At 43.8% G+C, this 14,642-nt stretch overlaps 1 protein-coding gene across 2 annotated transcripts; it reads left to right on the top strand.

Annotated features, from left to right (window-relative positions):
- The first annotated feature begins 1,026 nt into the window (after positions 1-1,026).
- Positions 1,027-9,921, top strand: SSR1 (signal sequence receptor subunit 1). 2 transcript variants are annotated; one of them, XM_032442493.1, is made up of 9 exons: positions 1,027-1,202; positions 2,600-2,718; positions 4,185-4,272; positions 4,418-4,680; positions 4,801-4,877; positions 6,153-6,231; positions 6,921-7,014; positions 7,557-7,571; positions 9,155-9,921. In XM_032442493.1, exons 1-9 carry the CDS (start codon positions 1,124-1,126, stop codon positions 9,220-9,222), a joined length of 882 nt encoding a protein of 293 aa, XP_032298384.1. In that variant the 5' UTR covers positions 1,027-1,123; the 3' UTR covers positions 9,223-9,921. The 2 variants fall into 2 exon arrangements, with proteins under 2 accessions (XP_032298384.1, XP_015710034.1); XM_015854548.2 differs by lacking the exon at positions 7,557-7,571.
- The last annotated feature ends 4,721 nt before the right edge of the window (positions 9,922-14,642 follow it).

Genomic DNA, 14,642 nt, shown 5'->3' with positions numbered 1-14,642 from the left:
ACATCCAGTGATGGTGACTCAACCACCCCCCTGGGGAGCCTATTCCAGAGCTTAACAACCCTTTCTGTAAAGAAGTGTTTCCTGATATCCAACCTAAACTTACCCTGGCACAACTTATTTCCCCTCTTCCTGTAACCAGTGAGAAGAGACCAGCCCTGCTCTCACTGTAAGCACCTTTCAGATATTGGAAGAGAGCAATAAGGTCTCCCCTCAGCCTCCTCTTCCCCAGACTAAACAGCCCCAGTTCCTTCAGTCTCTCCTCATAGGGCACATTCTCCAAGCCCTTCACAAGCCTCGTTGCCCTTCTTTGGACCTGCTCCAGCACCTCGGTGTCCTTTCTGTACTGAGGTGCCCAAAACTGAACACAGTACTCGAGGTGAGGCCTCACCAATGCCAAGTACAGGGGTAGGATGACTACCCTACTTCTGCTCACCACATCATTCCTGATAAACGCCAGGATGCCATTGGCCCTCTTGGCGACCTGGGCACACTGCTAATATACACTCAATTGTTGCCTAATTATGGGCAGATTTATAACACTCTGCAGTATAATTCGTTTTAAAAGGTAGATATGCCCCAATGAGTGTTTGGAGGGGCTGGGAAGCGCAGGGAATGACTGACATGAGGTACTCCATGTCAACCTGTAACTAGCCAAGCCCAGGATTGCCTGTCAAGGGCAGTCATTCCCAGCTACCTGAACACCACCTGTGCTTCATTTAGACTGTATTACACTACTGATTTCTAGTAAGGTTCCAGCACTTGAGATGGAGCCTCACCAATGCCAAACACAGGGGCAGGATCATTTCTTTAGCCCTGTAGCAACGGATGGTCTCCAGTTGCTTACGGGGAGACTGAGATAAAAACTACTCAGACAGGCAGCTCATGTTGCTGTTGTTTCTGATGTACAGGTTCAAAATGGATTTAATGAAAGTATAGAGGAAGACCCTTCAGGCGCATGAGCAGCGCGCTGAGAGCTGACGTGTGCTAAGTTCACGTCATAGCCCCGCTCCTCCTCGGCGGAGCCACGTCCGCTGCGTTGCGGGGCGGGGCGGGCCCGGATGGAGGCGGCCGCCATTTAGAGCGCCCGCAGCGCAAGGCGGGGGGCTGCCGGCCTGCCGCCGACATGAGGAGCGTGCCGTGTTTGCTCCTGTTCGCCCTGCTCGTCTTTCCCGCCTCCCTCCTGCTTCGGGGTGGCGGCGCAGGTGAAGGGGGTTAAAGGGCTGATATCGGGGTGGTGGCGGTGATGGCTGTGGTGGCCACGCGGCCCGCCCGCCGCGGTGTCCTTCAGATCGCTCTCGTTAACCGTGTGGTGGTTGTAGCCGTCCCTTTGCCTGGGTGGGTGGGTGGGTGGGTGGGTGGTGGGCGGCCGCCTCGGTCTCTTCCCGCGCTCCTTTCCCCCTCCTGCCACATCATCAGCCCTCCTGGCGTCCTGTGGTAACGCTGTGAGCTTGGGCTCTGTGAGAAAGATGCCTAAAACTCGTTTCTGCCCCTTTCAGCCGGGAGGCCTTCGATAATCTATTATTGTGAGCTTAAAGTCTTCGAGAACTTCAGTAGATAAAATCGCTGCTCTCGAACGTCGCATGTGGTCGGGCAGAGTCTTTAAGTGTACCCATAGGAAGGCTGAGAGAGGGATTTTATTGGCTTCTTTTGAAACTATTAAGCTGTAAAGAGGTTTTGGTCAAGGGTTTCTGTCCCACGTGAAAGTTTCTGAGTGTTTGCTTAGCGTGTGTGCTCAGAGCAATGAGGAGATTGAGGCTTGCGCAATTCCGTCGTCCATTCATTTCTGCTCCTTCGTTTTTTGGAAGGCATTAAGTTCATTGGGAAAGAATCAGCGGAGCTCTATGGTCTTCTAAGTGATAGAATGGTGAAGGTTGGACAAGACCTGAAGGATCATCTGGTCCAACTACTGTGTTCTTTATCTGTGTCCCTCAGTGCCACATCTACACTTTTCTTGAGAACTTCCAGGGATGGTGACTCCCTGGGCAGCCTGTGCCACTGCCTCACAGCTCTTATGAGAATCCATTTTCCCTTGTATTAGTAAAAGTCCTCGGCCTGATTGATACGTGCTCTAAAAACAGGTGTAAATTTGCCCTGTGTCTGCTGCTGGATTCAGGCCTGTCTGTCCTGCTCAGTGTTTCAATGTATGAAACTCAGCACTGTAAAAGTAGAGGAGGAATCAACTGCTCGACTGTACTTACCTCGTTCTAGGTCATTGTTCTTTTCTGACTGGCAATCCAGCTCTGTTGAGCAGGTTAATATGCTGGTGCATTGAGGAGATCGTATTAAAATACTTCCCTAGATAAGAAAGCTTAATGTAAAGTTGTTTTATAACTACCTGTAAAAGCGTAGCGTTCTGATGCCAGCAAATGAAAAGGGCAGTTAATCATTTACTAAGCTTGCTGGTCTTAAAAGAAACATAAACTCCCAAAGTAATGTTACCGATAATAGCAATCACCTTAGATTTCACGTTAGCAATGATAAAAACTGATGTATTTTAATAGCTTTCATGGCAACTTGGTTGCCCTCTGCAAACTGCAGCAGTTTTCTGATGGTTTAGGAGATACTGAAAAGCTTTTGTGCTTGCATCTTGTTTCAATAGGTTCGGGCTTATTAGCTGCAGCTCAAGATGCTACGGAAGATGAGGAAGCAGTGGAAGATACTGTAGTTGAAGATGAAGATGATGAAGCTGAAGTTGAAGAAGATGAGCCTACAGACTTGGTAACTGTACATGAATGTGTTTTCATAAGCAGGAATCTGACCAAAAGTGAATGAAGGTGCACAGTTAAGTGTGTGTTTAATAGTATATTGATATTTCTAAGTAGCTGTTTCAGAGTCTCCTTTAAGCTTCTATTCTGCTTGAAGCTTCAAAAGGATTTGTCTTCCTGAACTACCTTTGGGGATGACATGTGGGGACAGCCAGGTTCCTGCTGTCAGAACTGCAGTTTATGAAAGGACCTTCAGGGAGGTGGTGGAGTCTCCTTCTCTGGAGATATTCAAGACCCGCCTGGATGCCTACCTGTGTGACATGGTGTAGGGAACCTGCTTTGGCAGGGGGGTTGGACTCGATGATCTCTAGAGGTCCCTTCCAACCCCTACAATTCTGTGATTCTGTGACCTCCAAGTGAGATAAGGGGCTTATGTGAGAACCTGGTTAAACTCTTACATTTCTGGTTTAAAATAAGTAAGTTTGGGGCATGACTGAGGGGGAAGAAGACTTGCATAGTACAACTGAAGTCCCAGTTACAGTTCTGTGATTCTATTAGTCTTATTGATATTTATGAACTTATGACTTGCAAAGCTGGCCATAGAGGGTGTGCTAGATATTCTGTACTGATGATTTTGAAGTAGAAATAGGTTAGTGATGCAGATAATGAATACTTTGATTCTGCTCTTTTCCTTCCACCCCTGAACAAAAACCTTACTCTTGCTTTGTGGTAAGAATACTTTTAATTACGACCAGATGCAGCTGAGTTTAGTCATTTTTGTCAGTTAGAGAAGGATAAATGCTAAAAATAGTGCAGATCAAATGTAGAAGGAGAACAGACTTAGTGCTAGTTCTATGGCCACAGGAACTGGTGCTGGTGCTCATCATGGTATGGTTTCACACACTGATATGTATCACAGAATGACCTGGGTTGGAAGGGACCTCAAGGATCATGTAGTTCCAACCCCCTTGCCTGGCAGGGCCACCAAACATACACCTTTACTAGATCAGGTTGCCCAGGGCCCCATCCAACCTGGTCTTGAACACCTCCAAGGACGGGGCATCCACAACCTCCCTGGGCAGCCTGTTCCGGGGCCTAACCACTCTCCTAGTGAAGAACTTCCCCCTAACATCCAACCTAACTCTTCCCTCTTTCAACTTAAACTGTTTCCCCGTGTCCTGCTATTGTCAGCCCTTTCAAAGAGTTTACTCCCCTCCTGGGTGTAGGTTCCCTTCAGGTATTGAAAGGCTGCAATGAGGTCACCCCGCAACCTTCTCTTCTCTAGGCTGAACAAGCCCAACTCCTTCAGCCTGTCCTCATAGGGGAGGTGCTCCAGCCCCTTGATCATCTTTGTGGCCCTCCTCTGGACCCTTTCCAGAATCTCTCTGTCTTATGTATCATGTGGGATTCCTATAAAGCAAGCATGGTCTTTGCCTGTACTTTTTATTATAGGATTTTTAACTAAATCTCTTGTATTAGACAGAAGAAAAAGAGGAAGAAGACTTGTCAGGAGAACCCAAGGCCTCACCTAGTGCTGATACAACAATACTTTTTGTCAAAGGTGAAGGTAAGAGTCCTGTGCCAATCTACCATATTCCTTACTGTGCTTAAAGTTTATCAGTTAAATCAATGCCTGTACTCTTGAAAAAAGTGGGGTCTAACAGGGACTGTGTATGCTGAGAATTGTCAATAGTTAAATATTCTCGTTTCAGATTTTCCAGCAAACAACATTGTGAAATTCCTGGTAGGCTTCACCAATAAGGGTACAGAAGACTTCATTGTTGAGTCTCTTGATGCTTCGTTCCGGTACCCTCAAGACTACCAGTTTTATATCCAGAACTTCACAGCTCTCCCCCTGAATACGGTAGTTCCACCACAGAGACAAGCTACGTTTGAGTACTCTTTCATCCCTGCTGAGCCTATGGGTGGCCGTCCTTTTGGATTAGTTATCAACCTCAACTACAGAGATGCAAGTGTAAGCACTATATTGAAATTCATTGCAATGTTTTCTTAGAGTTTTCCCAAGAACATGGGAAGATAGAGAAGCTGTATGTGTTGAAGGAAATAATTTAATGTGGAAACTTCTTAAATACAGGGTAATATGTTTCAAGATGCTGTCTTCAATCAAACGGTTACAATTATTGAAAAAGAAGATGGACTGGATGGAGAAACGTAAGGAGACTGAAGTTTAACATTCAGTTGGTGTACTAGAATAAGTTGCTGATGGGGGGCAGTGAAAATAGTTCTCATACCTTTAATTTACTGAATGTTAGGTCTCCCGTATATTACTGATGGTATTGAAGGCATCTGACTGTTGCAGTGTTGATTGAGCTTTCTTCCCCCAGATTAAGATGTGCATTAGTACTAGGGACCTTCAGCATTTTTATTATGTCCCTGAGTCCTCAGAGGACTTCAGTCTGGAATAAGGCATAGCGTTACACAGTTACATAGCAATTCAAAGCTCTTAAGCTTTTGTAATGCTACTGGGCCATTTTCCTCTAAGTAAAAGATGCTGAGGGTTTATGGATTGGGCTCTGGGTTGTGCTGGAACAACTGGCTTCTGGAGCACTCCAGTATAATTGAAGTTTAAGCTAAAAGATGCCTTGAATAGGAAGTAGAGGAACTCGTGCTCATTCTTTGTTGCACTTCCTCTACTGGTTGCAGGCTTCTTTCAGGAGTGTTTTTTCTTAAAAGACCAGCTAGACCTGATCATACTTTATATTTTTGCAAGCATAGGCTGTGCCTGTAAGTGTTCAAATATCCTAATGAAGGAGAGAAATGTTAAAAACACTCAAAAAAGGTCTTCAGAAATACTTGAAAACCTTTTAAAAAAACCCAAACCTAAAAGTAGCTGTTCTATGAAATCATATTTGTCAAAGGAATAGCATCAGTGAATAAGCAGCTCACTGATGCTTTTCCAGGTGGTTAAAGCAGTCAAGAAACAAACTTGTATGTCCTCCCCCAGGGAGGTGGTTGAATCGCCCATCTGGATGTGCCTTAAAAACCATTTGGATGTGGTACTCAGGGATATGGTTAGTGGAGGGTTGTTAGAGTTAGGGTACTGGTTAGGCTGCGGTTGGACTTGATGATCTTCAAGGTCTTTTCCAACCTGGGTGAATTCTATGATTCTTATGTCCCAACATCTTGAAAACACCATAGATCAAAGACTTATTGCAGGCACTGAATTTCAGTAGTTATGCATGTGGTTTTCTAGCTTGTATAACGTTCTTCAATGTTCTGTTGTTCAGAAATCAAAGTCAATTACTTAATGTTGGTTAACACGTAGGTTTCAGTTCATTTTCACTCCCTCCACACCCACACATCTATAAAATGGTTTGGGAGAGATTTAATGAGCGTGTGGCCAAAGCTAGCACTAGTTTCTATATTTATACATTTCCTTAAACTCTTATGATGTTTAGCTAATGACTTTAAATCTTTTTTTTAAAGGATCTTCATGTACATGTTCCTTGCTGGACTTGGGCTGCTTGTTATTGTTGGCCTACATCAATTACTAGAATCTAGGAAGGTAAGTGGCGCGCTGTCTGTGTTGTTAGTGACACAGAATCACAGAATGACCCAGGTTGGAAGGGACCTCAAGGATCATGTATTCAACCCCCCTGCCTGGCGGGGCCCACCAAACATACACCTTTACTAGATCAGGTTGCCCAGGGCCCCGTCCAACGCGCGCTTGAACACCTCCAAGGACGGGGCATCCACAACCTCCCTGGGCAGCCTGTTCCAGGGGCCTAACCACTCTCCTAGTGAAGACATCCAACCTAAAATCTTCCCTCTTCAACTTAAAACATTTCCCCGCTGTCCTGCTATTGTCAGCCCCTTTTGAAGGAGTTTACTCCCCTCTGGGTGTAGGTTCCCTTCAGGTATTGAAGGCTGCAATGAGGTCACCCGCAACCTTCTCTTCTCTAGGCTGAACGAGCCCAACACAAGGCCTTACTGTACAGGGAGGGGGGTGGAGTAGTAATCACTTGTAGTGTTCAGTGGTACAGGTAGAACTTCAGAACTTCAGAATTAAGAGCTTTAACACCGAACCTAGGCAAGTAAATTGCTAAATATGTCAAGGCAGCATCAGTTACTGACTAACCCTAAGTTTGTCTCCTAATGAAACACTTGCTGTTTATTAAAGAACTATTGATTACTTACAATACTTGTGCTCTCAGACCGCTGTGGAAAGCAAAAACCTGTTTCTTGCCTTTTCAGAGAAAAAGACCGGTACAGAAAGTTGAAATGGGAACATCAAATCAGAATGATGTTGATATGAGCTGGATTCCCCAGGAAACATTAAATCAAATAAGTAAGTAGACCTCTGCCACGAAATTAAGCAGTCAAATAGCTTAACTTCACAAGTAGCTAATACTGATTTTCCAGAACACACCTACATGTTCTAGGGAATAAGTAGTTGTGTAAAGCACTGGTCTTAGTGATTACATTATTAACAGCCTGTTCCTATCCAGAACCAACTTGCCTGGTTGGTAGTAATGGCAATTGCTGGTTGTTTTTACACTTCATAGGCTCTTTTTCAGCAGTATGACATATGACAAAACCATGACGCTACCCAAAACCTGGATCAAAAAAGGTTTTAACATCCAAATACCTGCAAGTTCCTGTAAGTTGGTTAGAAGCTTTGCCTGCAGACTGAAGTTCTAAATAAGCACTGCATGTGTGTATTCACCAAAGACAAGTTCAACTTGGAATCTGGGTTCTTCATGTCCAAAATGACTAAATTTTTGCTCAAAAATGCCCAAAACAACTTTCCAATGTCTTTATAATGTATGTGTTTGAATTTTTCTAACTTCTTTTGCTGTTTCTTTTGTTATTGCTTTCCTGTTGCTTCAGTGCAAAGTAGAAGAGGTGAGACAAATGCTGGTGATCAAGAGTGGAAGCTTTAAATGTATTGTCTGTGTGATAATTAGGCATGGATAGAAGCCTTTCTGCCTGCATGCAATGGCTGGTAGTGTAGCATGAGCAGTAAGATACAGAACAGATGCATACAACCATCCAAACACTTTGTATGCATTCTACTTTATGTATTTGTAGATCTAAATGATACATACAGAGTACCTTTGGTTATATTGTAATGGTGTATAGTACAGAAGGCCTGTAGAGACAAACCTCTCTGAAGATCCAGCTATCTTGTCAGTGTTTGAATTCTACCCTCATCCCCATTTAAGCTTAAGTAGATCCATCTCAGTACCTGAGGGCTAGGAAACACGAGGCTTAGGTTTTTAATTGTCTTTAATTCCTAGTTTGGTTAAATTAGCTCTGTGCTATAATGCTTTGGAAAACATTCAGGATCCTCAGAGATTCATGCTTCTTCTGTTGAAGGTGCCTTAGATGTGTGCAGATTGAGCACCCATCAAGCCAATAAAAGCATTGTTAGCCCATGCTGTGAACAGTGAGATTACTGTAAGGCCCAGTTAAGAGTGCATTTGTAAGCAAATGCTCAGCAACCAGCTCACCTCTTTCTTCATACAGACTATGAATGACAGTACAAGAGTTGAAGATGCTGCCTATGTAAGAGCTGGCACTGGAGAAGGACAGTTGTAAACTTATCCTAAGTTTCATAGAATCATAGAATTACCCAGGTTGGAAAAGACCTTGAAGATCATCAAGTCCAACCGCAGCCTACCGTACCTAACTCTAACAACCCTCCACTAAATCATATCCTGAGCACCGCATCAAGTGGCTCTTAAACACATCCAGGGATGGTGATTCAACCACCTCCCTGGGGAGCCTATTCCAGTACCTAACTACAAGAAGTTCTTCCTAATATCCAACCTAAACTTGCCCTGGCGCAACTTGAGGCCATTACCCCTCGTCCTGTCACTTGTCACTAGAAAAGAATAGAAAGAACAGGTTTCTGGTACCCTGTGCTCATGCAGCTAAATCTTGGTGGCTTCCCTGCCTGGGATGGCTGATTACAAAGTGCCATCCACATAATTAAATATGGATGGTTTCTGCACAGGTGATTTTTCACAGCCAAAACACTTCTATTAATGTGTATGAATATAGAAATATTTCATGTAAGGCTACGCTGGCTAAAGGGGGAGGGTCCATCACATTCTTCAGGCGGGTAAACTAAAACCAGCTAATAATTAGTAATTAAACTTTCAGAGAGTTAATAAATGGGTGTGATTCTGATTTATCTAAAACAGCAAAAGATACAGATTCATCAGGAGAGTTTTGGGGTGGTTGTTTTTGGGTTAGTAAGTGATGGTTTAGTAACTTGCTCTAGAATTGCATGTTAGAGTATAGGGATGTTCTCATTACTATCTAGGATGCAAATAGCATGTAGTGTTCTTTGCTTTTGTTTTAAAGCATTGAGATGCTTGAGCCTGGCTTCTTCCGTGATGCATCATGCTAATAAAAGCAGTCATATAATAACTAGCATGAAGTAGGTGATACAACTAATGCCCTGCCTTGTTTTCTTCCAGATAAAGCTTCACCCAGGAGGTTGCCCCGCAAGAGGGCACAGAAGAGATCAGTGGGCTCTGATGAGTAAATGTTAACTAGTGCAACAATTGAACCTTTACTAATCCTGCCTGTTGGGTTTGATTATTTTTTTTTTTGGATTGGAGTAGTGCGAAGTCCGTGTCAGCATAAGGAAAAATACCGCTAAACATTTGGACTGAACAGTTCAACTGAATGGTGTTAATATTACTGAAAATGCACTTCTCTTTTTTTTTTGTTAAATAATTGTTGGGGGGGAGCCATTAAGATTTGTGCCTGTGCGTGTAAGCAGTTGGTCTTAACAGAACCGCGTTACCTGAAATGTGCCTTTAGAGTTCTTTTAAATGCTGGCTTGTCATCCGTATACTTGGAAGGATGTTTTCCCCTCCCCATCATCTGAATGTCTGGTGATTTAATCTGTCTTGATTGTATCCTGTCTGTATCACAATCCGTATACGGTTTTTCTCCTCGGTAACTTTGTTCTCTATTTGCACACACAGATTCAAGTCTGTGTGTCCAGCTGTGTTCCAGACACTCACCATCTGCATTTCTGCATTCTAAAGGCACAATCGGGTATAGCTGCTTGTAGCGATAGATATTTTGCTGCTGTTTTGACCCGGGCATGCAGCGATGTCAACATCCTGAACTCATCTGCATAGGTGTTAGGACAACTCTTACGCAGCAGCGGGACTCGTGAAGCATGGAATTTGTGTGCTCAATTGGTATTACTACATAAATTTTTTATACCCAACTTGTTAAATGGTGGTTGAGTCATTCCAACAGTTCAGGTGTTCTCAATATAGTGGTACCTCTGCAGTGTTACCCAAGAGGCTTTGAATGAGCCCGAACAACTTTCCAGTCCATTCCTGGTACTTACAAAGACTTGAATGCTGTCTGTATAGAAACACATGGGATTTTCTTTGAGCTTTACATGGGGCGAGGACTTGGATGTATTCCATGTGCTTGAAACTGAATAGGAAAAGCTTCAGGTAATCTTTTTAAATGACAAATTGTTCAATTCAACCTTTACAGTTCTTAAACCTCTAACTTAGAGCTGTCAGTAGATTGGTCCGAGTTCAGCTTTTACCTCCTTGGCTTTCTCCTTAGAAACAGAAGTATTTCCATTAACTATGTACTATGGTACTTCAACAGAGAGGTTTTATGTAGCCAACATGGGATTTCTTGTGGTAGGCCCAGTTTACACAATCAGCAGGAACACAGATGCCGATTTGCATCCATTGCATCCAGGACTTGTAACTTTGAGAGGGTGGAGGGGGAGGAGAGCAGGTAAAGCAAAGTCAGTTTGCTGCTTCTCAGGCTCAGACTGTTTTCATCTCAGTTGCAGTTCTCTGTGTCTGAAGGTTATCTGGGAGCTTGTGCAGGAAAAGGCACTGGTTTGAGATGAGGATCAGGAAGGGGGGGAAAAAAATCACATGTATAGAAGGGCTTTTGGATCTGTTCTTGTTCTGCAACTGTTAAGCCAGCATGAGTTGAGCAATACTTATAAATCATGTCATACATTGGAGACATCTAAGCTCTGAAACGACCTGCACTGATGTACTCACACTGTCTTAATACACAGAGTGCCGGAATGAACTGTGGAGTTGTTCTCAACTCATCTCCGTGTGGGAAATAGAATGGGAAGAGCGATCCCTAGTCATGCTCTCATCAACTTCATGATATGGCAATCCAAGTAGAATCGTTTTAGTAGGGAAGATTGCTGAATGATCTTGGGGATCACTTGGCAAACTGAGTAACTTTGTAACAGCTGACTGCTCCAGTTACACATGCAACAACTTTGCCTTTAGTGTTGCCTCTGTGGTAGGATTAGGAGTCTACATTCAGTCTTGCATTGTTCACGTAATAAATGATTTGTATGGTAAAATCTATAGCTGCTGTAGGGGCTGACACACTCAGTTTTGACTTTAGTTCCTTTCTATGGATTATATGCATCTCAGCTGAAAGCAAGATGGGCTTTTTGTTTGGCCCCCACCTTCTGGGAATACGTAACCTTAAATTGCATTCAGCTTTTCACGAGATTTGGAAGCTCCTCAATAACAACTTGATCTGAGCTACTCTGGATGAAGTGGGACTCCAAGAGGAAGAGCAAAGGATGAGAAGACAGGCCAGCAACCTCTGATATCCAGGTTCTGCTTCATCAAGAAGGGCTAAACACTTTGAGGGAGTCTTGGAGCAGGTTAGTCCTTCAGTATCTTACACTGCACAGAACTAAAGAGAAGTTGCAATAGGGCTGCAGTGCTGTGATTAGATTAGAAAGAAGAATGTTAAGGTTTCAGCTTTCCTCTCTGCAATTAGTAGTTAACATCTGAATGCTTAAGTTCTGAGCATGGAAGAGAAAGCAGTTTAGCAAGTTGCATAGGAGCTGACAGCTGAACAATTGTAACAAGTCTGATCATAGGACTTAACATTGACCTTGGATGGTTCATAGTAACTTTTCTGGCTGGAAGCTGTTAGTTCATACAAACTTATAGTGGTCTTAGCCATAGGTGGTATTTAATGTCATGACATAATATTACTGTACCCTACTCAGCTATTTATTGGTATTCAGTTGAATTCACTCCAGTATGGAGTCAGTAGCAGTTCTGCTTGTGTCTGTGCTATCCCTTCAGTTCTTGTGGCACAAGTGCTTGTATGTTAAGTCTGTTCTTTCTCCTCCAAAGGGAAGACAGCACCTACCTCATAGGAATGACCAAGGGCTGTTTCAGGAGTGGTTTCAAGCTACTTGAGACTTGCACAAAGTGCTTCCATAAAGCTAGTAAGACACATAGCACTGATGTCATGTCACGGCAACTATACGGATTCACGTTCTATCAGTTTCTTTCCCTCACTGAGCAGCTTCAGTGAGACTTCTCTTTAATACACAGAGGAATCGCAGTTAACTTACAGGGGAGAGCAAAAGCCAGAATGAACGCATCCAGTTTCTACATGAGCTGCAAGGTGGCCTTTAATAAGTTCTCCTCTCACACTTGTCCACGTACCTTTAAATTTTCCCAGGGACTTTTCTAATCAAAGTGCTACAGATGATCATTGTTGTACATGCAATCAGAGTTTAAGAATGGCTGATGATTGCTTGGGATGATTAAGTTCAGATGGTGTATTGCGACTAAATTAAGTTAACCAGCAGGTGATGTTTTCATTTCTAAGTGAGCTCAGATCTCTTCAAGTTGCCCGCAGGTATTTTGTAAACATGAATTTTTTCTTAGCATCTTGTAGCTGTGTTGGTTTGTTTTGGTTTTATTATTATTTCTTTTTTTAATAAAGCATGAGTATGGCACCAAAAAGCCTGAGTGGTACCTGGGTGCTCTATTCCTTGATACATCCAAAAGCAAATGCTCAAGAAGAATGGAAACAGGCCATACTTAGGAAGCAAATGCATTTGGAATGAGAAGAATAGCAAGGAAACAAGGAAAGTTCGATTAACTCAATACTTAATTACCTCTTCTGTGTAGGTGTAGATTCTCACTAATGCTGTGACAAAGCAGTCAGTATTGAATTCTGTTCTCTTGCTCATCCTTCCCTTTGTTACCTTGCTAGTTGCTAGTCATTTAGATCCTGTAATCTTTCACATCAGTGCTATTTCCTGCACTGCTGTGAGGTACTGGATACCTGCATTATTGCAGGGTGCTATAGCAGAAGGCAGTGCCTTAATGTACACTTATGGTCTCTCTGGTGTATAAGGTGGTGAACCACTGGCTTTCTACTGCCATCTTCCTATCTTTTCTCTGGAAAGATCTAGTTATCCTGTGTTAAATCTCATGTTGGTATCTGTTTTTTCTCCATGCTGGTCACTCAGTCATTTCAGTAGGCTGCCTTTTTCCCTTTCTTGTTTCTTGTCTTGATTAGATAAGCTTCTATTAACCGAGATGCAGTAGCCTTGCAGCACTCAAGTCAGCTGGCATTGGAAAGCTGAGGTGTCTCCCAAAGCATTGACAGGGAAAGACTAAAACTACTCTGGATAGAAATGCATTAGTAAAGCTGTATCTTGGTCACTGATGTGTGAGCGCTTCTTTTGCTTCTGAAAGAATAAGGCCACAGCCACTGACTGCAACAATAAGCAGAGTCCTTTCCAGTGCAGCAGTATGATGGGTTGTGATGCTGTAACACCCTCCTGCTCTATGCACCTGAAGGGTGAGGACAGGGTATTGCACAGCAGCTATGTTGCTATACAACAATGAACTTGGGTTGGATTATTCTGTCACCCACTGGGTGAGGCTGCCTCGTAAGCCCTGCTCAGGGCAGGGATCTGGTGACAAACTGCAAAGGCATTCCCAGCTGCTCTGTGAAACACTGCCACAAGGAACCCTGGGAGGTGTAGCTATCGCTATCGATTAAATGTTCAAATTAAGTGCCTTCATTCTTAACTGGGTGTTTTACAACTGCTGAAGAGAATGGTTTAGGTAAATATTCTATCATTCTATGATTATTATTCACTTAGATTGGAAAAGACCTTCAAGATCATGGAGTCCAACCACACCCAAGCCATCCTACCCTAACTCCAACAACTCTTTGCTAAATCATGGCCCTGAGCACCACATCCAAAGGGCTCTTACACACCTCCAGGGATGGTGACTCAACCCCATGCACCACAACCTTGCTGAAAGGCTCTAAAGGAGCTCATATAATTTCACAACGGTGCATTGCAAATGACCATCATGGGGGGTTTCCTCCTGTGTTAACTGGCAGCTGTAGCAAGAGGCAGATCTGGCAAGGGAACAATAAGCAAGCAGTGCAAAGGAGAAAGCTGTTTCTACTTCCTGCTGCTCAGAGGATTGCAACGAGGCTTTGTTCCATGTTTCACTTCCCCAGAGAATACAAGTCAGCGTTCTCCTCCATTAGGCACCCCACCAACACCATTATGTGCACAAGTATGTGAGCATCACTTACCTGAGTTTATGGGCAACCAACAGTAGCGAAGCAGATGCGTTCCTGCAGCTCTCTGTCATCTCATGGCCTTCAGGCTGTCCCAGAGCAGACATATCCTGGTGTCACCACACTGGCCTCCCAGCTCTACCACAGATCCCAGAAGCTGGAGGCCTCCTTGCTCCAAAAAGCCTTACCAAAGGAGCCACGTAGCTCCCAGTGGCACAAACTGTGACCTATGTTCCTTGCTGCATGTGCTAAGCACTGAGATCACAGATGCTAGGCAGCATAAGGAGGTGGAATGGCTCTGGGGAGAGCCTAAGGACTCCTATCTTGCAGGAAGCCCCTCAGCCACAGGAGCTCAGCTGTAGACCAAGCTCAGGGAAGGACTGTCTTATTCTTGGTCTCACAGCATCCTTCACAACCTTCAAATGCTATAGAATTTCTTTGTGAAAGCAAACTGACTGCATGAGCTAAAGCAAAGAACGGCACTCTCTATACTGCTACAGGAAGCAAACCCCACCTGCTCCTATAAATAGGGACCACTGATGGGCCCTGGCAGCACCTGGGGCTGGGTTTGCTGCAGCCCTT

The sequence above is a fragment of the Coturnix japonica genome, chromosome 2 (genome assembly GCF_001577835.2).
Source record: "Coturnix japonica isolate 7356 chromosome 2, Coturnix japonica 2.1, whole genome shotgun sequence".
NCBI classification, from domain to species: domain Eukaryota; kingdom Metazoa; phylum Chordata; class Aves; order Galliformes; family Phasianidae; genus Coturnix; species Coturnix japonica.
The sequence above is the reverse complement of the archived record's forward strand: the minus strand, read 5'-3'. Positions and strand labels throughout refer to the sequence as shown.

Bases quoted from the DNA above. Each gene is read 5' to 3' on its own strand.
- SSR1 (XM_032442493.1), top strand. From the start codon at position 1,124: ATGAGGAGCGTGCCGTGTTTGCTCCTGTTCGCCCTGCTCGTCTTTCCC. The intron at 1,203-2,599 runs GTGAAGGGGGTT...TTGTTTCAATAG, and splicing joins GCTTCGGGGTGGCGGCGCAG to GTTCGGGCTTATTAGCTGCA. The intron at 4,681-4,800 runs GTAAGCACTATA...TCTTAAATACAG, and splicing joins TCAACTACAGAGATGCAAGT to GGTAATATGTTTCAAGATGC.